Source organism: Acomys russatus, chromosome 9 (genome assembly GCF_903995435.1).
Source record: "Acomys russatus chromosome 9, mAcoRus1.1, whole genome shotgun sequence".
Lineage (NCBI taxonomy): Eukaryota > Metazoa > Chordata > Mammalia > Rodentia > Muridae > Acomys > Acomys russatus.
The window spans coordinates 66,328,602-66,352,419 of record NC_067145.1 but is presented as its reverse complement, the minus strand read 5'-3'; the positions used below and the strand labels follow the sequence as shown (position 1 = coordinate 66,352,419).

Here is a 23,818-nt window from a genome sequence, read left to right as displayed (position 1 = left end):
TATTTTTGTTTGTTTGTTTCTATTAAGATAGAGTTTTTGAGCTTGTGATTCTTCTGCCTCAGTTTTCTGAGTACTGAGATGATCATTTCAGTTATCTGAAGTAGACAGTTGTGGCTCTCTTTCTTACCCCCTTTCCTTTTCCTTCATTGGCCTCTGGTTGCACCACACCCTGGTGAGTAGTATGTGCCTTACTCCACACATTTGATGGAACACTGGAAACATGACTGGTGTGACAGAGGACCTTTATTATTTTATTATTATTATTATTATTATTATTATTATTATTATTATTATTATTATTATTATTATTATTATTATTATTTTGAGACAGGGTTTCTCTGTGAGGTGCTGGCTGACCTGGAACTTGTTCCAAAGATCAGGCTCACCTCATACTAACAGATATTCCCCTGCCTCTGCCTCCTGAATGCTGGGATTAAAGGTGTGTGCCAGCATTTTTTATTTAAAAAATTTTAGAATTAAACTGAAAAGTGGATACTTGTATGGTATTTGGAAATGGATTGTCCATTTCATATCCATTCTGTCCAGCATATGGGTAAAAACTGTTTCATTTCATCATAGAGGCAAATAAAATTTCTATTGTGTTTCAGACAGCATAAAAGGCTTCATAGTATCTGAGCTATTTCTCATGTATCTTTTACCTATGGCTTGTGACACTTTTGTATCTAAAGTAAATATGTTTATCTCTCTTTAGTATAATCTTAGTTATTCAGGAAATGTAAAAAGCAAATGTTCTTATGTTAAGTTTAGAATTCAGATGAATTCACTTTTCCTAACTACAGGACTTCGCTGTGGATGGCTTGGTGAATATAGTTGGTGGGTGCTGTGGTTCTACACCTGATCATATCAGGTAATGGTTACTGCTTTCTCTTGCTTTAAAAATTTTTTTTTGTATTGATTATTTTTAATAATACTTTTATTAATTTTTGGAGAATTTCACACATGTATATAATTATCTTGATCATATTTACTCTGGGCTCCTACCCTTTATGTGCCTATGAAGCAGGGTCTTGCTATGTGCGGTCCTCATTGTGCAAAGCCTGGGCTGGCCTTGAACCTGTAGCAGTCCCACTGACTGAGCCTCACAAGTTCTGGGATTATAGTATATACCACCATGTCTAGCCTTTTGTGTGTGTGTGTGTGTGTGTGTGTGTGTGTGTGTGTGTGTGTGTGTGTCTGTGTATGGGTCTCTGTGTTTATAAGCATTCATGAACTGCCCAATGTTTTGGGTGCTGGCATCTGACTGTCTCTATCTTGACAGCCTTGTTTGCTTGTTCCTCCTCTTCTCCCCTACGTACTCCTCGTTCTCTTCGCCTCCCTTAAGGCAGGGTCTCACTGTGTAGCTCCTGCTGGCTTAAAATCCTATGTTCTGTAGCCTGGACTGCCCTAAACACATGTGGCCCAAGCTGACCTCAGACTCGTGGCACCTCCTGCCTTAGCTTCTGAGTGTTGAGAATGCAGGTGTGAACCCTTTTGTCCAACTTAATATTACCTGTGCTTATCAGCTAAATTGTTTACTCACAAGTTTGTATGTTGAAATCTTTTTTTTTTAAATTTTCTGATTGATTTAAACCAGAATTTCTCAATTCAAAAAAAGAGTTTTTTTGTTTTGTTTTTTACTTTTGTATCAATTTTTACTGCACAAAGCACAACAGCTGAATTATGAAACCAACCTAGGTGTCCAGCAATAGGGGGATGGATATGGAAAATACATATGTACACACAATGGAATTATTATTATTATTATTATTATTTTAATTTTTTATTAATTTATTCTTGTTACATCTCAATGTTTATCCCATCCCTGGTATCCTCCCATTCTTCCCTCCCCCCCATTTTCCCATTATTCCCCTCCCCTATGACTGTTCCTGAGGGGGATTACCTCCCCCTGTATATGCTCATAGGGTATCAAGTCTCTTTGAAATCTTAACCCTCAGTACTTGGAATGTGACTGTATTTGGAGATGAGCCTTTAAAAAGTGCCAGTTAATTGGCGAGGATGTGGAGAGAGAGGAACACTCCTTCATTGCTGGTGGGAATGCAAACTAGTACAACCACTTTGGAAAGCTATCTGGTGCTTTCTCAGAAAAATGGGAATAGGGCTTCCTCAATACCCAGCTATCCCACTCCTTGGAATATACCCAGAAAATGCCCTATCACACAACAGGGACATATACTCAACCATATTCATAGCTGCTTTATACATAATAGCCAGAACATGGAAACAGCCTAAGTGTCCTTCAGTAGAAGAATGGACTAAGAAACTGTGGTACATTTACACGATGGAATACTACTCAGCTATTAAAAACAAGGAATTCCTGAAATTTGTGGACAAATGGATTGATCTAGAAATTATCATAATGAGTGAGTTCACCCAGAAGCAAAAAGAGACAAATGGTATATACTCACTTATATCAAAACACTAGTCCAAGGGATACGTACCATGAAAATCTTTACTTACCAAGAAAGTGGGTCAGAGGAGAGGACATCCTATTGAGACTTTAGGCGAGAGTAGCATAGAAGAATAAGGAAATAGTAGGACCCACAGGGTCCTGGAAACCTACAATAAGAACTTTATGACAGGCAGATCTGGATCCTGGGGTCCTCCTCAAACTAAGGCACCAGCCAAGGAGAATATAGGCATTAAACTTCGAACCCCTACCAAGACCTAGCCGACGAACAGGATATTCTCCACCGTTGAGTGGAGAGTGAGATCTGACTCTCACACGAACTCTGGTGCCCCTTTTCTGACCACGTCCCCTGGATGGGGAGGCCTGGCGGCACTCAGAGGAAGGATAGCAAGTTACCAAGAAGAGACTCAATATTCTAAGAGCATATATAGGGGGAGGAGGTCTCCCTTGATCACAGACATAGGGGAGGGGAGAAGGGGGGACGTGGGAGGGAGGGAAGAATGGGAGGAAACAGGGAAAGGGCTAACAATCAAGATGTAATATGAATAAAATAATAAAATGGAAAAAAATAAAAAAATAAAAAATGAATACTGCATGTAGCATTAACATTAAAGTCATTTTGTTATGTTTAAAAAAAAAAGTGCCAGTTAAAGGAAGGAGTGGCTCCACCGTGAGTGCACCGTGGCTGCACAATGAGTGTCCATGTAAGAACAAGATACAAGTGCACAGGTGAAGGGAAGGTTGTGTAGACACAATAAGTCAGCAACCCGCAAACCTCAGGGAGAGAGGGGCCTTAGAAGAACCATCTTGTCAGCATCTCAGTTGCAGACTGTCCACCAGATTTTAAGAAAATCAGTTTCTTTAAGCCTTGTTGCTGTGGCAGTAATATTGCTTCTTATGAAAATGTAAGTAAAAGTAGCTTTATACTAAGAAACATTCTAAAAATGAAAGTAGAAAAAGGACAGTGAGCTGTCACGTGCATATCACATCACTGCTGTCATTCTTAGTTTTGCCATTGCTATTTTGCCTGACCCTCACCTTCCATATATTATAAGACACAACCTGCAATTAATCATTTGAATGCTCACAGAAGGACAGGTGTGTTTTCTTGGGTGCAGCACATGCTTCTATTAGAGTCTTTCTGGGAGAGAAAAAGCAGTCAAGTGACTAGCATCTTGAAGGCAAGAGGAGGATCTTCCCTGGTCCTGTGCAGTCAGTGCTTACCCAGGCTTTCAAGGGCCAGTGTGAAGGCAGGAGTGAAAACAACACTGCTGCTGTGGCTGTGTTTATCCTTACGTGTTGTAGCAGCCCAGTCAGCATTAATGAGCTTCCTGGTGCTGAGAAAGTTGATGGATATAATGGCTGTTGTACATTTAAGTAGAAGATCAGTATGTGCATGGGTATATTGATGCAGACTTAATTTTATAGTTGGAAATTAGCTTAATTAAGTTGATGTTATTCTGAATTAATGAATATAGTGTTTTCTCTTTTCATTTAGGGAAATTGCTGAAGCTGTGAAAAACTGTAAGCCTAGAGTTCCACCTGCTAGTGTTTTTAAAGGGCATATGTTACTATCTGGTAAGTCATGAGGACGTAGTTCTGATCTCATTTGTGGGATGTATATAGTATGCATATTCTAAGTGTAAGTGATATTTATGTGAAGAAGCATATTAGGTCAAAGAAGAGTGGCTAGTTTTCTTGACCCTTAGGTAAATTTTACTAAACTCTTTTTCTAGGGATGGGATGGAAAGATTAATTTCAGAGTAAAAATGAATGAAGGCTGGGCAATTTGCTCATGTACTTGTTTACAACGAGACTCTGTGGGCTTGTCTTTCCTGCACAGTAACGGCATACCCTTGTCCATTGCCTAACACTTTTAATGGTCAGTTGATAGGAATTATTGAAAATGGTCAAGGTCTGGTGCTTTGCAATGGCAACAGCATCTTCCTGGAAAGTCTTATTTGCTTCCAAACATTATTATTAGGATCTTACCTTTGCCATTTGTTTGGGATTTTACAATTATTTGCATATTTATTTTCTGTGTCTGTCTGCCTCCCTCTCTGCCCCCCTACCCCACCATCTCTTGGCTTTTTGAGTCAGGGTCTCTCTATGTAGCCCTGGCTGTCCTGGAACTCACTGTGTAGATCCAGCCTCAAACTCACAGAGATTCACCTGTCTCTATCTCCTGAGTGTTGAGACTAAAATCATGTATCACCATGCCTAGCTTTTTATTTCACTCTTTTCCTGAAATGGTGATGTATTGAGACAGGTATCACTGTATAGCCAAGAGTCACCTCAGACTAGCAACCCTCCTGTCTCTACTTTCTGAGTTCTAGGATTACAAGTGTTTGTCATTGTGTCCAACCTGAAGAACATTTTGTTAGCCTGTGTGTAAATGGTAAACAGGGAAGTACTGCTTCTTTGTCAGATTTGTTGTTCCTGCTAGGTCAGAAGCACTTTGTAGAATGCCATTACATCATACAAGCATCCTCAGCAGTTGGTGGTTGCTGTCCCTGTTTGCCTGGCAGACAAACCTCCAGGTGATGTGAAAGATCAGGGGCACAAGGCTTGCTACCAGTAATAACAGTCAGCAGCTGAAACAGTAGAGAATGTTTGCCTCCTGAATTTGTGAGCAAGTGGCCTGGAGTATTTGTATAATTACCCAGTTCATATTCATAATCTTCCTCTTGCTCATACTGGCTTCTTCATATAATGCTTTGGCAAAGGACTCAGAGGCCATTTTTGTTTAATGACAGCTCTGATAAGTGGTGCTAATTTTATACTTCATTTTTATGATAGCAGTGCAGAGACACTTGACTGTACCTTATTTGTAAGCTGAAAGGGTGTGTGGACAGTTGTCTTAGGTTGTGTGATCATATGACTGATGTGACCCCAAGGCATGTGTCCCCAGAGCCTGCCTGTGGCTATTCTGGGAGACTGCTTCTTATAATGCTTTAAAAACAAAGGCAGTTTGAGAACCTTTTCTGCAGTGACACTTTACACACTCTCTGTTATGTTTTACCTGAGTATAATATGTCTACATGTATTATCTGATACTTGCCTCTGAGTTAGCCAGTGCCGGGGGAGATTCTATTACTCCTTAGCAAATGAGGTAATACTATGCAAAAAGTCCAGTGGCTGCCTTGGGTGCCTCATGGTGGAAGACCTGGCACAGCGATTCCTGGATCTCCATCTCGGTCCTTCCTCATTATCTTATTGGGAAGTGCTGCTTTCAGGCTCATGGTCTCTCAGTGAGCCTGTTGATTTTGTGAAGAGATTTGCTCCATTCAGCTGTAAGCTGATTTCTGATAAAGTGTCATGGAGCAAAAGAGAAAACAAAATATTTTGAGGGTATAATATTACAACATAATATATGCTGGCCTTAAATTCCTGCAAGCTACGAAGTGCTGGGATTACAGTCACGAACAACCATGTCTGACTCAACACTCCCTTTTTTGCTTTCTTACAATATTTTTTATTTGAGAATTTCATGTAGTATATTTAAACATATTTATACATGCTCCAATTCTTCCAGTAACTACCCTTTCTCCTCTGCTGTCCTCCCCAATTTTAGTTTTCTCCCCAACCTTCCAGGTCCAGTTGGTATTGCACAAGTAGTTTTGAAAAGAAAAGTAACACATTTTTACCCTCTCCTTCTGCGCTTCCCTGTTTCCCTGTATCCTCAGCTTTCAGTATCTTTTCAGCTCATGGTGGGATTTTGTGCCTATTTCCCCCATGTAGTCCTGAGTGAGACATAACATATCCCTTCCCCCAGGCTTAGGGATTTTCAGGGGAGAGTGGGACAGAAACCCTATAACTGTCAGAGGCTGTGGGTAGCATCAAGCAGGGTTTTCCAGACACAGCAGAGCAGTTGCATGCATGAACTCACAGCAGTCAGGGCAGCATGCACAGAACCCTCCTTTGATTTACCGTTTTCTTCATGGCTCTCCCCAGACCCTTAGTTAAATATGAGCGGCAATGACTTTTCCTTCATTTTCAGAGGTTCTATGGTATAGCTCACTAGCAGCACAGAGCTCTAAAGTGTTTTCTTTTTGGGTGATCTGGTTGTAAGCACAGTTGCACCAGGTGGCCCTTTATTGAATGGAAGATTGTGACCCTGTCTCCCTATCAGATCTCCTGGCCATCTGCTCAGATGAGCTTTGACATTCTAGCTGTGAATATTTTGCTTGTTTCATGTCATCCATGTGCATTTTCAAGAATTTTTCAAAATGCTTGCCTTTTAAGGTCTAGAGCCCTTCAGGATTGGACCATACACCAACTTTGTTAACATTGGAGAGCGCTGTAACGTGGCAGGATCCAGGAAGTTTGCTAAACTCATCATGGCAGGAAACTATGAAGTGAGCACCCTCATGAGACCGCTGGGGTATTGCCTTGCCTCTGGGTAGACAAGTGCATTCTGTTCTGGCTGGTGAGGAAGCCTGTGAGGATGCTAGTGGCAGCTGGCAGTGGTTGGGGCGGCTGGAAGACTTGAAGTCGCTGCTGTTGACACTGGTTAAAAAACCACTAATTACATTTGGGGCATAGAGTGATCCAGTTTCTAGTCTTTGCTTGTTAAGTAAGTTTGGATATTTGGGAATACTCTCCATTTTGGCTTCTCTGAAACCTTTCTATGGAAAGTGAAAGCCAAGGGATTCCTATTTAAAAAAATTATAAATTATGTCTGTGAGCATTTTGATTACATGAATATATGTGCACCATGTGTGTACCTGGTACCCACAGAGACCTGGAGAGGCCATTGGATTCCCAGGAGACCAAACTACAGATGCTTGTGAAAGGCATGTTGGACCTGGGAAGTGAACCTGGGTCCTCTACAAGAATAAGAATTTTTAACTACTGAGTCTTCTCTGCTCTTCCAAAAGAGAATTCTTACCCATCTGACCACATCAGACACTTCCTAATAAAGGCAATCCTGAGTCTGTTAGCTGTAGGTCAAAACAAAATGAATAGGCCTTGCCTTGAGAAGTCTGCATTTGTAAGCTTTGTAGTGCTAAAAAGGAGCCAAATTTAATCTACACAGAGCATGTCCAAGAAATGTGGAGAGATTTTATTTTCTACAAATATTAAAAGTGGAGGAAGTTGATTTTAGGTTTTAGGTTTTTTGTTTGTTTTTATCAGGGGCATGTCTCTAATCCCAGCACTTGGAAAGCACAGGCACATAGTTTTCTGAGTTTAGGCTGGCCTGGTCTACATAGTGGAAGCCTGTCTTAAAAAAAAAATTTTTTTTTAATTAGCTTATTTTATGGGTGTGCATGTGTATGTGTGTGTGTGCATGTGTATGTGTGTGTGTGTGTGTGTGTGTGTTTGTAACTGAATGTTCATATGCAAGCTGCTTGCACATGGAGGTCAAAGGACAACTTGTAAGAGTTGATTCTCTTCTTCCATATTTATTTCTTGGGGATCAAACTCAGGTTGTCAGGTTTGGTATCAAGCATCTTTACCAGATGAACCATCCTTTGTCCTTTGTGTTTTAATGATATGATATATATATATATATATATATATATATATATATATATATATATATATATATAAAATTAATTTCAGGATCTGAATAGATTTAGTTAAAAAGATACACTCATTTTATTTGTGTGTGTATTGTGAGTTTATACACGTACGCGTGTGTCTGTGTGTGCGCGCGCGCATGTGCATGCAGAGTCTAGGCAAAGGGCATCGAATCCCTTAGAACTGGAGTCAGATGCATTCTGTGGGAATGCCTGGCTTTACATGTGTGCCGAGATCTGAACTCAGTTCCTCGTGATTTTGTGTTAAGTGCTTTACACTTTGGGCCATCTGGCTAGGCTGCGGACTTGGCCCCACACCCCATCCTGCCTCTGCCTTAAACAGGGTCTTACAATGTAGCCCTGGCTGTCCTGGAACTCACTTTGTAGACCATGCTGGCCTTGAACTCACAATGACCTGCCTGCCTCTGCCTCCTGAGTGTTGGGATTATCTTCCTTTTTGGAATTGCTAGTTGTTGTTTCAGGATGCCCCCTAGAGTTGTCTTTGTTAGTGCAGGTGTTGGCTGCCTGCTGGTCCTCATCCCCTTCGCCTTGTTGCTGTTCTTGCTGTCATGTACTCCCATAATGCTTGTCCTCCAATTTGAAAGCTCTTTTTGTGAGTGGGAACCAGTTAAACTTCTTGAGACCATCAGTCTGTCCTCTCCACCTGTGCTTGAAACGTACCATCCTGATGTGCCCCCTGAGCATTCTGGAGGGCTGCTCTGCCATCATGCCTTGGCTCTTGCTTGCACCTTCTGAAGTGTTGGTGACCCTCAATAGTCAGATGGTGTTTTCAGTTCTCAGAGGAGCTACTTGTAGTTTGATTCTTTTGCCTACTCTCTGGATATCAGTTTGCACTTTGAGATTTGATAGTCTTGTTAGTGAGGACAGATACTCCTTTAGGAAGAAGTACACAGCTAGACATACTGTCAAGGCTTTCTTACAGATCCAGTCACAGTGCATAGCACATTATATCCTCACTAAACTTGCACAGTCCCCTGAAGCCCAGCTGCTTCTTGTCACCATCTAAAGATGTGGTAATGGAGAGCTGGGGAGGCTAACATTCTTAGGCTGTCGTCACATAGAATGGATGGAAGGAAGTCTATGACGCTCATATGTAACTGCCTTGTGTTCTCTGCCTAGGGGAACCTTTAGGGAGATGCAGTTGAAGTGGGGGTGGAGGAGGCCTTCATAGAAAAACCAGGCTAATAGCAGTATCTATTATCAATTTTTTAAAAAAACCTTTGCTTATTTATTGAGCTACAAAGCTGTAATGAAGACTCAAGTGTCTATGTTATGTCAGCTAGAAAATATCATTGAGGGTCTGGAGAGATGGCTCAGCAGCTACGAGCATGTATAGACTGCCCTTGCCGAGAGCCACCCGTTTGGTTCCCAGCACCCACAGAAGGCACCTCACTGCCCCCTGTACTTCTGTTCCAAGGGATCTTATGCCCTCTACTGGCTTCCATGGGCACCTGTATGCACAGGGCTTAAACTTAATACAGGTGCACATTCATGTGTAAAGTAAGTCTTAACAAAAATCTTTACCTGTGTGGGGAAACACTGAGGGATTCAGTGAGTTTAGGTGGTTGCTTTAGAGACCTTTCTTGAAGGAGATGGGTTTGAGCTGGATTTAAACCAGAATGGAAGGGAAGGGGATTATGTTGTGAGCAATATCACGTGACCTGTGGCACAGAGGCAACACTTGGCTGGGTAGAGTGTTCAGTGAGGGCCAAACAAGGAAGGCATTTGGCGAGAAGGTGCTGCCAGCTTAGAGGCTGAGGAGTTTAGATTCTTCATGGTAGGAAGCTGCCTTGGTGGACTGCAAGCAGTGAGATGATGTGTGAAAAGGTTAGTGATCCATGGCAAATGTTGAGGCGCAGGGGACAGGCTCAGAGTCAGGGAGCCAACATGTCTGTTTCAGTAACAGGACCTCTGGGAGTGGGAAGAATTACTCTTCCTGGTCATCTTCTAACTGTGCTTCTCCCATTCCTCCTCCAGGAAGCCCTGAGCATTGCCAAAGTACAGGTGGAGATGGGAGCTCAGGTGCTGGATATCAATATGGACGATGGCATGCTGGATGGTCCCAGTGCAATGACCAGATTTTGCAACTTCATTGCTTCTGAGCCTGACATTGCCAAGGTTGTATAAGGTTTATAATCAAGAATGTTTACTGGGCTTGTTGTCATTCATTTAGCCTTGTCTATCTGTCCACTCAAGAATTTGTTCCCTTGAAATAGTAGGACCCATAGGGTCCTGGAAACCTACAATAAGAACTTTATGACAGGCAGATCTGGATCCTGGGGTCCTCCTCAAACTAAGGCACCAGCCAAGGAGAATATAGGCAGTAAGCTTCGAACCCCTACCAGGACCTAGCCGACGAACAGGATATTCTCCACTGTGGAGTGGAGAGTGAGATCTGACTCTCACACGAACTCTGGTGCCCCTTTTCTGACCACGTCCCCTGGATGGGGAGGCCTGGCGGCACTCAGAGGAAGGATAGCAAGTTACCAAGAAGAGACTCAATATTCTAAGAGCATATATAGGGGGAGGAGGTCTCCCTTGATCACAGACATAGGGGAGGGGAGAAGGGGGGACGTGGGAGGGAGGGAAGAATGGGAGGAAACAGGGGAAGGGCTAACAATCGAGATGTAATATGAATAAATTAATAAAATTTTAAAAAATGAAAAAAAAAAAAAAAAAGAATTTGTTCCCTTTTCCTGTATTGAAAGTATTGTCATTTCTGGTTCTAAGCTTTCTTAATTAACTAGGCAGTCTATTCACCTGAAGCAGATTTTTGGAGAGTGATAGGGCTTTAGCTTGGCTGATGATAGTCATCTGGGAGAAGTAAGCTTTAAGAGACTGAGTTTTGTTGTTGTCTGTACAGTCTGAGAGCTGACTATTGTATCTCAGAGGGGCGCGTTTATTTGTTGCTGCCACACTGATTCTACTCCTACCGTGGAAAATGGCCCCTTTTCAGTTAAACCTTTTTATTACAGTGTGCTAAGGAAAAGCAAAATTGGTAGAGGTTTTTTTTTTTCCTTTGTTTTTAATGGTGTCTTATACCCTACACTGGCCTGGAAATCACTATGTACCTGAGGATAGCCTTGAGTCACTTTTCTCTTGCTTCCATCTTCTCAGCACTAGGATTGCAGGCTTGTGCCACCAGTTTTATAAACTTAGGACCTCTGCAAGTACTCTACCAATAGTGCTACTTCCCCACTCTCCCTCGCGACTCCCCTTTTAAAACAGGCACTCTGTTGTTGAGATAGCCTCCTTGTTCTTTTTGTTGTCTTGTATTCTAGCCTTTCCTGTACACTTGTCATTACCTGTTTAATAATTTATCTTGATAAGCAGGGTAAAGCCAAGGTTCTGTCTGCCTTGGAGATGGGGAATCAGTTACTGACTGACTGCCCTGAATAGTCCTAAGTCAGCTATCCTGCCTGGCTTATTTCTTTGTAGCAGAGGCTGGATTAGACCGAGGTCTCTCATGTGTTCATTTTAGTTGTTTGTTTGGGTTTTTAGCAATTACTATTTTGGTGGGAATGGGATTAGATCTGTTTTTCCTAATAATTTTTTTCTTTGTTTTTATAAAAGGAAGATTTAATTCAAGTAACTTGGCCAGAGGGTTGTTCCTCAAGGGCAAGAGGCTCAGCCTTCATATGAGTCAGGGCAGAATGCAGGAAACTAGAGAAGATGTTTGCTTTAGAGTTTAAGTGCTTGGAAGTGTAAACTAGGCCTAAGCCCATGAACTGCTCTCTTGGATTCCTTGCCTTTGAGTTATAAATCCAGGCCCATGCACAGTGTCTTGTGAGCTGATCTTACTCTAAATATTTGAACTTCAAGCTTAAGCAAGTATATTAAAACCCTAAGTTTATTTATTGTTCCTTAAAGAAGAAGTAGAGGTTTTTGTGTGTTTGTTTGTTTTGTTTTTTTGTTTGCTTGCTTGCAACTCTTCAGAGGGGACTTGTGGTGACTTGTGACCTATGATCTTCCTGTCCTTCTGTCTCAGGTGCCCCTGTGCATTGACTCTTCCAATTTTGCTGTGATTGAAGCTGGATTGAAGTGCTGCCAAGGGAAGTGCATAGTCAATAGCATCAGTCTGAAGGAGGGGGAGGAGGACTTCCTGGAGAAGGCCAGGAAGATCAAGAAGTTTGGAGCTGCTGTGGTGGTTATGGCTTTCGATGAGGAAGGGCAGGTAAGTGGTTTCTGTTGGGCTGGTGCCGTTGTGTCACCCAGGTAAGAAAGCAGTGGGAGAAAACCAGGTCTGAAACAGCTGTATGTGTAGAAACACAAATGTGTATGTTTGCTTATCTTTCCACACACATACATAATATATTTCTGGAAATTTGACATACTGCACAATCTTTACATCAATGGGGAATGGGGCAGACAGCTGGTTTTGCATTTGAAAGAAAAAATACGGAGTCCTGATGTAGTTTACTTTGTGCTGCTGTAGTAGAATAATACCATCTCAACTATTTTTCTATTGTTGTGACAAGCTGCCCTGACCAAAGCAACTTAAAAAGAAGTCATTTAATTTGGGGCTCATGGTTGCAGAGGTTTAGAGTGAGTCCGCGTCTGCCATAATAAGGAACATGGCACCAGGCAGGCAGGCAGACATGGTACTGGGACAGCAGCTGAGAGCTTACATCTGATCCACAAGTGAGAGCTCACACTACCTGGGAAAGCCCTCGCCCACAGACACACCTCCCTCAGCAGGGCCTGTCTCCTTATCCTTCCCAGCCAGTTCTTCCACCTGGGGATCAGGCACTAAGTATATGATCCCTGGAAGCTGTTCTCATTCAAATCAGCACAACCACAGACCTAGCAATTTTTAAATACAAGAGATTTAGTTGGCTCACAATTCTGGAGGCTAAAAACACTGATAGCATTTTTTGGCTGCTTTGTCCATTAGTGAAGGGGCAGAGAAAAGGTGAGGTAGAGCAAGAGAGTTTGGAACTTGCTTTTCTAACAGAACCACTTTTGGGCACTTTGATTACAAAATGAAGAAAGAAGGAAGAGCCTTCAAACCAAGTTTACCTCCCGCCCCCCCCCTTTTAATTCATTGTATGTGTTTGAGTGGTGCTTGTGGCTGTCAGAAGATGGTGTTGGGTCCCCTGGACCCTGAGTTATAGATGGTTGTGAGCTGCCAAGTGACTGCTAGGAACTAACCCTGGGCTCTGCAAGAGCCTTGCTTGTCACCTCTTACAGGTCCCCACCACTCAGTACTAGCTCTGTATTCTACCATATACTAAATTAAAGTCTACGTCCAATAAAGATTGAAATGTAAAAGATCTTGAACAATATTGTCTTAGTTACGTTTATATTGCTGTGAAGAGACACCATGACCGTGGCTGCTCTTGCAAAGAAAACATTTAATTGGGACTTACAGTTCAGAGGTTTAGTCCATCATTGTCACCACAGGAAACATGGTGGCATGCAGGCAGACGTGGTGCTGGAGCGGTATCTGAGAGTTCTACATCTGTATCCGCAGGCAGCAAGAAGAGAGAAGTCAGATTATAGTACTGTCTCTGTTTTTCTTAACACTTGAAATAAAATTATTTTGATCAAAATGTTTTTATTTTATACAAAAGGTACATTTATCATAACAATAAAATAAAATAAAATAAAACAATGAAATAATTCCAGAAGAGTACAAAAGGAAGATAGTTGTCGTGGGACCTTCGTTTGTATACCCAGTGCACATGATAAGTCAGTTGTTTTTCCCACCATCCTCTACCCTAGTCCACACATCTTTACCCTTGACCTAAGCTCCTGAATTGCTGCAGCCAACTTGAAGATTGTGACTCAGCTGGTTTAGGGTACCATTACTGTGAAACAGAGAAGCAAAAGTCCCTCATAGCTCAGAGTCCTGCCTGATTGAGGGATCTGTATCCCATTCTGCTGAGTTTCACATGGGTCTGTGACATCCCAAAGGGTGACTGAGGCTTACCAGCATGTGTTTCACAGTACCAAACATGCTGTGTGATGGGATCGGCTCCCTGCAGAGGCCTCTACTATGCCTCACTCTGAGGTCCATTTCTTTTCTTGGTGGCCAGAATCTAGGGACTGTTCTTGGAGTAGAGACTATACCGGATGCCATGAGGACAACTTCACAAGGGCCTAGGTTGTAGAAAGGCCATAGTATAGCTATCCTAGCCCTGGAAGTGAATTCCTATCCTAGGAGCATGTCTGTGCTGTCTTTGGTATGGAGCTATACACCACTCTACACAGTACATACTCTGTGCCCAGTTGGCTCAGAAATTACCAGACTGTGCCTTTTTTATTTGCCAATCAAGTGAAGTTACTTATGCTACCTCCCTAAAGTGCAGGAAGTGTCTGGTCAAAACCAGTTCTTCAATAGACTTAGAGTTCCCATCCTGACAGTGGGACCCTCCCACCATGCAGGCTCTTAAAGACTGAGAGGTACATATTTCAGTGGGATTAATCATTTTCAAGAAATCCTTTTCTCTCCTTGATTTAGAATTGACCTTCATAATTGTCATGCTTTCTGGTGGAGTGATAGCAAGCATAGGAATGCACCCTTACCTGTCCTGAACTATACATACTGCACTTTTCTCTACACATGCATACCTGTGTAGTAAAGCCTGTAAGTTAGGAACAGTAAGAAGTTAGCTAAACTGTAATGTCAGTTTTTCTCAAAACACCGTACTATACTTTTGACCTTCTCACCATGGGTGCTTTATAGCTTTTGTTTGGTATACCTTGCTTGTCAGCATCGCCAATTCTATGCTCAGGAGCCACTTGAGTAATATAAGGAGCATGTGCCAGGTGTACTGGTTCCTTTATTTCCAGCATTTTATGGACAGAAGCATGTGGACCTCTGAGAGCTCTATGGTAGCACAGCAAGTTTTAGAACGAGACCTTGTCTCCAAATAAATACATGAGAAAGGATCATGTGAGCATGTATTCAGTGAGTGAATGTTAGACAACTAACATTGCCTAACATGAGACTTTGGGGATGACTCATATCCCAGGCGGGATGGAGCAGGACAGTTTAGGATATGAGGTTTTGTCACACTTTCAGAGTGACATGAAATTAGAAACTTAAGAACTGTAATTTCTGGATTCTTCTATCTAATATTCGTGGACTGCAGATGACAATGGGAAACTAGTACCATGAAATATGGAAATGTGGACTAGAAAGGACTCCTGCTTTTTCTTTTGCTTATTCCCAGAGCATACTGGATTAACAATGGCCAGAAATTCAGAATGCAGTTAGATGAGTGTGCTGTTTGGAGGTAATCTGAAGACAGCTTCCTCAACAAAGTGGAGAACCACTGAGTAAAAGTAGCATTGATTCACTTATTCATCCCCTCTGCATGGCATTGAGCACATTCTCACATTCTCTGGGCTCTGAGGATACAGTTAAGACTGCCATTCTAGCTAGTGAGATAATAATAGGTAGTAAAACAGCCAAGAATAAGACATTGCTAAGCTATGTCTCTGGAAAGAGATGTCCCCAAGGAAAGGAGAAGGTGGGAAGGGTGGTTGTGTGCTGATTTGGAAGAAGTGACTAACAGACTCCGAAGGGACAGTTGACTCTGAGCTGTCAACACAGTTAGGCCTTGTATGTTCTAGGCAGGGCAGCAATAACGGAAAGGCTCTGAGGTAGCAACAGCATGGCAGGGTTTAAGAACATCGGAGGAGTAGTGAGGAGTTAGGGCAAATGGTAGGACAGTGGTGGAGGTAGAGGCCCTGGTTGAGTGTCATGGACTGAGGAGCAGGGAGGGTGAGCTTTGCCAGAATCTATGTTGTTCGAGTGTTTGTTTTTTTTGAAGGATCTTGTTTAGAAGGATAGTGATAATGTACGTACTTACATACTTTATGTATGTATGTATTTAAGATTTATTATATTGTATTATATAATATGTTACATACATATATATATGAGTTGCTTACATGTATGTATGTACACCATGTGCAAGCAGTGTGTACAGACCAGAAGAAAGAATCTGGTCATCTGGAATTTAAGAGGTGAGCCTCCTTGTGTTTAATGGGAACCAAACTTGGATCCTCTGGAAGAGTAGTAAGTGCTCGGGACTGTCTAGCCACCCTTTTAGCTTTTGTTATTGCTTTGAGACAGTGTCACATTATGTAGTCCTGGCTGGCCCGGAACTTACTATATAACCTAGGTTGGCCTTGAACTCAGAGATCCACTTATCTCTGCCTTTCAGGGTGATGGAATTAATGGTGTGTGCCATTTTGCCAACACTGATTTCTAGTTGCAACTTGAGGCACATGGTAACAAGCATGTAGGTAGGTGGTGGGGAATAAATATGTGTCCTTGAGTCTACGTTGAGGAGGACCCAAGAAAGCATGTGAGTGGTTGGCACAGTGCAGCAGGTCAGGAGGGGCAGGCCACTTTGAGGGACTCTTTCCCATTGTAGCCTACAGTGACCTGGCACTCATGTGTGTAACTCATGGTGGCACCTACCTGCCACAGTTCTGACTCATCCTCTCAAGTGCTAGAATTACAGGTGTGATGCTCAGCTGCTTAGTTTTTAATGTCTTTAGTGGAGTTTGACTTTTAAATCACATCTACCTTTAGGAAGCCACTTTGTTAATATATTGTGTATGGATGATGTTTTTACATAAGGAATAAAATTGTTACACTGAAAAACAGTGTCTTTCAGATTCTGTTCTGAGGTAAGTTGATGAATGTTTAAAAGTCTGACATTTGGATTTCAGAGAAATCCAGTCATTGAGATTTAAGTGGTTTTAATAAGTGACATCTGCTGTTTTCATAGATAACATTTTGCTTTTCTATTGTAAATTACATTTCTTCTTATTTCTCAGGCAACAGAAACAGATGTTAAAGTCAATGTGTGCACCCGAGCCTACCACCTGCTTGTGGAAAAAGTGGGCTTCAATCCAAATGACATTATTTTTGATCCCAACATCCTTACCATTGGTACTGGAATGGAAGAACATAACTTGTATGCTATCAATTTTATTCATGCAACAAGAGTCATTAAAGTAAGTCTGGGTATATGCTGTCTTTCCACAAGACAGAGCAAGTTTACCACCTTAGTTTAGTGCATGCTTAGAGCTAACACATACTGATTTGCTGAGAGCAGTAACATATTTTCCCCTTAGTAGTAAGTTGTTTTCTAAAATGTAGGGACTTTTTCTTTCACATAATGCTATTTCAGTTGTGGTATGTAACACACCTGAGAAAATATAAGATATATAGTAACTGCACAGTTATGAACTGTATAGTAGCTTTCACTGTTCTGAAGTGCAGTGAGTCTATTGCTCCTGTATCTCATTTTCTGGGTATGCCTTGTTCTTAGTTTCATGAAGTAACTTTCATTCTGCTATCTGTGCTTCTGAGGCTTCATCATTGTTTTTGCCAATAACTTTATTACTTATATGCATGTCCAGTTTACATTATTATTCATTGATTTTTGTGCTTGCCAGTGTATGCTCTAAAATTTCCTTTTTGCCTCAGTCAGTACCCATACTGCTTTTGTGGTGAGCTTAGCCATGGCCTGTGCAGCCATGACACACCCTCAGATGAGGGTGACCTTGGAGACAGTCGGCTCTTACTCTATAAGCATGTGTCTTGTTAGTTCTTCTCTGAGGTTTTATAGTGTTCTGGTTTTGTTTGTTTGTTTGTTTGTTTTTTTGTGATCTCCCTGTTTGAAAATGCCCTTCAGTCCTGGTGCCAGTGTTTTCTAGTGTTCACATGTGCAGGCCAAATGGAGAAATGCTTGTTGGATAAGCCTTATTTAGACATAAGCCACAGGGCTCCTGGCCATGAATTCAGCATTAATAAGATGTGCACACGAAATAAGGTGCCTTTAAAGATCTGTTCATTTTTGCTTGTGTGTGTGTGTGTGTGTCTGGTTAAGATTGTGTCCCACATTTGTATTCAAGTGCCCAAGGAAGCCAAAGGGTGTTGGATTCCCTCAAACGAAGTTAGAGGTTGTTGTGAGCCACCTGTAGTCAGTTCACAGTGTGAGCTCTCAGCCACTCCGCCATCTCCAGCCCATAGGATGCCTTTAACAGACACACTGCACAATGGTGTGAAGTGATGAGATGGTGAACATGTGACCAGAGGCTGATATGCTAGAGCCGGCCTTCATAGTTGTAATGCAGTCTTTACGGTAACAACCAGGGACTCACAAGGACCAGCTGGATGTTCACATAGCATGAATTGACCTGCTTTTGATCTTGATGTTATTCAAATCATATGCTTAATGTAATTCAAATCATAAAATGCTTAAGATGTTTTCTCCCTATTCAACCTCTTTTATTTTTCCCTCTTTATGACAGAGGGTTTCACTGTGTAGCCTAGGCTAGTTTAAACTTACCAGCTTCCACCTGCCCAAATCCTTCTCCACTGCCACCAGGCCCACATCAGGCTCATTTTAAATTTCATCTGTGTTGCTATAGCTACATTTGTTCATTTTATTAGTGTATAACATTCTACTGTTTCCCTGAATCATTCTGCTGTTCATAAAGAACTGATGTGTTGAACAGTGGTGTTGAGCATTCTTGTATTAGGCTGGTGAAAAATTAATTGCAGTTACAGATAGTGAATTTTAAATCATAACTAGGCTCAAACATATCTTCATTAACTAAAATAGGAACCATTATAATCAATTATTTTTTAATTCTCAGCATAAAAAAATTAAGTGTTTTGTAGGCTGGCAAGATGGTTCACAGGTAAAGGTGCTTGGTGTCAGTCAAGAGTGATGATTTGAATTTGATCCCCAGGTCCTACATAACCGAAGAGCATGAGAACTAATTCCTACAAGTGTGTTTTCACCTCTTCAAACATTGTGGCATGTGGGTGTACTCTTCCAAGTAAATACATGTAATAAACATGTTTTAAAAGTCAGTGCTTCAGGATTCATTAACTCTTGGAAAGAATTTTATTTGTACTGCTGATTGTAGATTTATTTCCCCTGTAAAAAGTTATCAAGATACTTGAAAAATGGCAGTGTCTTGGGTGTGATCAGGAGAATATGGTGGATTAGGCAAAACTTTGAAGCCTGGTTCTTGAGTTTTGAAGCATTGATTGTGCAATGTGTAGTGAGTCATTGCCATGGAAAAGAACTGGACCCTTTTATCAGTATCAGCTGCGGACATGCATAATATAAAGTAAATGTTTTAAAAAAGCAAATAATAAATCATTAGCAAAACCCCCATAAATCAGGGCTTCACATTAAATGGTCTTTTTGGTTTTTTGGGTTTTGTTTTGTTTTGTTTTTCTGATTTTTCTTTGAGACAGGATTTCTATGTGTAGCCTTGGTTATCCTGGACTTTGTAGACCAGGCTGGTCTCAAACTCAAAATGATCCTCCAGCCTCGGCTTCATGAGTGTTAGGATTAAAGGCATGCACCACCATGCCCAGCTAAAATGATGTTTAACATAACCAAATTTATCAAGAATGTATCTCAATATTAAGGAACAAATTACAACAACACAAACCCTTTGTTACCTTTGCACCAACCTAACATGTTAGATGTATATGCTTGAATGTCTCTGTAGCATATGCCTAGGGGCGCAGTGGCTAGACAGTAGCTGTCTCCCTGGACATTTAAGCCTGCATCTATGGTGAGAGTCACTGTTGTTGTCATGGCTAATGCTTGGTATCGGCATAGGCACCTCAGCTGCCTTTGTTCTATATTTGTCATGTCTGATGAACTTGAGAACTTGCTCATTTAAGTTGTTGAAGCCGTCCAGCTTTGAAAGTGTCAGGAATATCTGCACATGCACAAACTTTTGCTTTCTATCTTTCCCCTGTCATTTATCCAGCAAACATTTCATGTGACTCTCATGCTATGCATTACCATAGTCATTATAGAGGTAGTCATAGATAAAAGAGGATTTTATAATTTTTCTGCAGAAGTTAATATCTAGCAGGAAAAGCTACTTATGAAGCCTCCAAGTAAAGGTGTTGGGTGTATGTGGTAAAAGAGGAGCCAGAGTTTGTGTACAGTATGTGGAAGACTGGGCTTTGTCAATAACACGCTCAGAGTTACTTTCTTACTTTTCACTTTTCCTGTGTATAAAGCTTCCAAGGCATGGCTGCTTGTGTCTTTGGGTATAATAAGAGAATCTTTTCATGATTTTGCGTTTTTGCCAGGAAACATTGCCAGGAGTCAGAATAAGCGGAGGTCTTTCCAATTTGTCCTTCTCCTTCCGAGGGATGGAAGCCATTCGGGAAGCAATGCATGGTGTTTTCCTTTACCATGCTATCAAGGTATGGAGAAACTGACTTTGACATAGGTGCTGGGAAGGCGGCTCTGTGGGAAGTGCTCATTGCACAAGCCTGAGCATTTGAGTTGAAATTTTAGAGCTTGTGTGAAACTTAACGCAGTAGTAGCTCCTGCTTTAGAATGAGGGATGAAGACAGAATCCTTGTAAGACTGTAGAGCCAGCTTGGTGAACAAGAGAGAGAACCTTGTCTGAAACAAGATGAAAGGCAAGAACCAACACCCAAGGTTGCCCTCTGACCTCCATACACATGCACACATTCATCATAAATGCACACAAGGTTTCTCGAGGAAGTGGGACAAAAGTGGTGGCAAGGCTGACAAGCTGAGTGCTGCAGACAGCTCACCCGCTGCTGTCTCCTTCAGCTTCAGTGGAGCAAGCACCCTCACCCCTTTACCTGTGCCCTATCTAGGGCTGCTTTTAGACTACAACAGAATCAGATAGTGACCACTTACATCATGGAATAATTTTCTCTGATCCCTGGTTTAGGGCATCAGTGGAAATCCTCATTTTTCTTTTTATTGCCCTTAGTTTGGTATGGACATGGGGATAGTCAATGCAGGCAACCTCCCCGTGTACGATGATATCCATAAGGACCTTCTTCAGCTCTGTGAAGACCTCATCTGGAACAAGGATGCTGAGGCTACTGAGAAACTCTTACGATATGCCCAGGTAAAGGGAAGAGTGTCCAATGGGCGGCTTCTCCTGCCGCCGCAGACTTTATCACTCACCAGCAGGTCCTGGACCTGTGCTGTAGAGTAGGGACAAACGCAGAGTTGCATCTCTGGGTCATTAGTCATCGTCATCATGGTCCTTACAGCACTCTAGAGAAGCTGATGCCGTGGGGCGAGGAGGGGACATAGCCCTTGTCCAGGCTGCTTAGAGTTCTCAGCTGGACTTCTCTACTGCAAAATAGTTCACATTGAAGTAAATTGTAGAAAAGAACAGAATACAGTAATCAGAAGAGAATCAAAATCACTCACAGTTTACTGTAGGATGAAGTTTTATTAAACTTTAATATATATACTTGTATGGGCACACACAACTTTTTAATTGAAAATGTTTTTTCATATCATATATTCTGATCATGGTTTCCCCTTCTCCAACTCCTTTCAGATCTTTTCTACTGCCTCACCCATCCAACTCCATGCCTTTCTCTCTCTCTTTAGAAAACAGTACTACTACTACAACTAATAAGTAAAAAGAAAGAAAACGCACTAGAAACACACTCATACAAAACCCATAGAAACACAGAATTGGAAACCATAATATACAAGCAAAAGACCAACCAGTAAAATTTTTTTTAATGCTCAAACAAAGCAATATGAAACAAAAATGAAATCAATAAATATAATATTGAATTTGCTTTGTGTTGGCCATCTACTGCTGGTCATGGGGCCTGACCCAAAGTGTGGTTTGTATACCTAGTGAGACTCCACTGGAGAAAACTAATTTTTCCTTTGCAAACAGTTGTCAATTGGAGATATAACCTCCTGTTTAGGGATGGGAACTCGTGTTCACTTACCCCTCTCAGCACTGTGACCCCATCTGGCATGACCCTATGTATGCAGGTCCTGTACATGCTGCCACAGTCTCTTGAGTTTATATATATGTCAGTCCTGTGTGTCTGGAGGACACTTGACCTTATGCAGGTCTTGTGTGTGCTGCCATAGTCTGTGAGTTCATTTGTGTGTCAGGTCTGTTTCTTTGGTGTCATCCATCCCTTCTGGATCTTACAGTCTTTCTGCCTCGTCTTCCTCATAGCTCCCTAAGCCCCGAGAGGAGGCATTTAGTGAAGAAAATCCATTTAGGGACTGAGTGTTCCAAAATTTTTCACTCTGCACATCGTTCAGTTGTGGGTCTCTGTGTTTGTTCCCATTGACTGCAAGAGAAAGCCTCTCTGATGATGGTTGAGTGAGACACTGAGCTATGTCTAAAGTAGAGAAACAGTATTTAGTTTTCCTCTAGGCTTTTTGCCTATCATCTAGTCTCAGGTTCTTGACCCCCTGAGCAGTGTCAGCCATGGGTTCCATCTCATGTAGTGCGCCTTAAATCTAAGCAGAGAGTGGTTGGCTTCTCCTTACCCACAATGTTTGTGCCACTGCTACACTGGCATATCCTACAGGCAGGTCACCATTGTGGCTTGTAGCCGGGTTGGTGATCACTTTTCTTCTCTAGTAGCATGCAGAGTACCTTCCAGTTTATGAACACCAGTAAGGAGGAATACTCTAATTACATACCATAAAACATATGTGATGTGTTGTTGTTGTCGTTATTTGTGTGTGTGTGTGTTGGGGATTGAGCCCCAGCATTTGAACATACCAGCCAGGTAAGTGCTTGACTACTGAGTTATATCCTCAACCCCTGAGTTTTGTCTTTGCATTATGAGTGCCCTTTTCAATAGCTGATTAAAAGTGAGATGGTTTTGGTGTGCTCCCTGAGATGACTGCTTCATTCTAAGTATTCATTTTTTGGATCAAGTTAATCAGGTTATAGATAACAGCTGTCAGGTGTGGAGTAGGTGTTTTTCACTTGAGTAAAATCTTTACTGGTTTTTGTGTTTGCACATACCACTGTCTGTATCCTTATTTCCTTCATTGCTGTATGAATGGGGCACACTTTCTCTTCTAGAATGTTTGGAGAAGCCTTCCCCTAATCAGGAATTGTTTGATTGCATGGCTGCTAGGACTGTGCTGCTCATGTGTGTCAGTGATGGGAGTGTGAGCATCCGAAGGGCCTTTTCTTAATTATGTTTTGTTTAGATTTTTCTAAAGTGCCCTATTAATCATCGTTCTCCTTACCACCTTGGCAGTCTTTCTAATCACTTCAGTCCTTCGTTCTCACTGTTACGTAATGGTTTTATGTCTGTCCTTCTCTTTTCCTGTTATCAGGCCTTCATTACTGGTACGAGCACATTCCCCTCCTTCTGAGTCTCCTTTTAAAGCAATACTTCGAGTGTGGCTCTGGCTACAGAACTGTGAATACTGTCTTCTCCCTTTCTATGGTTGTCTGAAGGTTTTAGGTCCAAACCTATTCTACATAAACGTTGCTCCAGCGTTATCAGTTCTGGTCCATCATTCAGTCATTTGCTAATGCTCACCAAGCCCGCTCTGTGCTCGGCCTGACTTCGAGGGTCTAAGCAGTAGGAGCTGTGCCCTGCCTTGCAGAGCCTGCAGACACACATGTGGTACCCTGACAGTGTGGAGTCAGTTCTTTCCTTCTACACTTACATGGTTTCTAGGGTTTGAACTCAGATCATCAGGCGTCATAGCAAGTGCTTATCCTTTGAGCCACTGGCTACTCAACACTGACATTTCTGATTTGGGCAGCTGGTGCCGGCAGTGGAGGGGGAGAATGTATAAGATAGTGTAATTTACCCAGTGTGCCAGGATACTTCACTGTGCCTTCATCTCTTGTGAGTTTCTTCCTTCAAGACTCAGCTTCTCTGAAGCCATTCCTCACCGTCTGAGTTGGTAGTTCTATTTCCTCAAACGTCCATGTTGCTGTTATGCATCCTCCACTCATTCAGCCCCAAATGTGTACTCTTAGAGCTTTCCCTTTATGTTTTCTTCCAACCCCCTCCCCTTATTATATCGTAAAACTCTGATGAGTGTGT

General features: G+C 41.9%; 1 protein-coding gene across 1 annotated transcript in view; it reads left to right on the top strand.

The window, feature by feature from the left end:
• Mtr (5-methyltetrahydrofolate-homocysteine methyltransferase) overlaps positions 1–23,818 on the top strand; it is a 70,012-nt gene that overhangs the window by 16,718 nt on the left and 29,476 nt on the right. The window contains exons 10-17 of the mRNA XM_051151478.1: positions 801–868; positions 3,927–4,006; positions 6,674–6,786; positions 9,949–10,089; positions 11,960–12,145; positions 16,771–16,950; positions 20,072–20,188; positions 20,734–20,874. Coding sequence (XP_051007435.1) covers positions 801–868; positions 3,927–4,006; positions 6,674–6,786; positions 9,949–10,089; positions 11,960–12,145; positions 16,771–16,950; positions 20,072–20,188; positions 20,734–20,874 — 1,026 coding nt within the window. The remainder of the gene's footprint in view (positions 1–800; positions 869–3,926; positions 4,007–6,673; positions 6,787–9,948; positions 10,090–11,959; positions 12,146–16,770; positions 16,951–20,071; positions 20,189–20,733; positions 20,875–23,818) is intronic.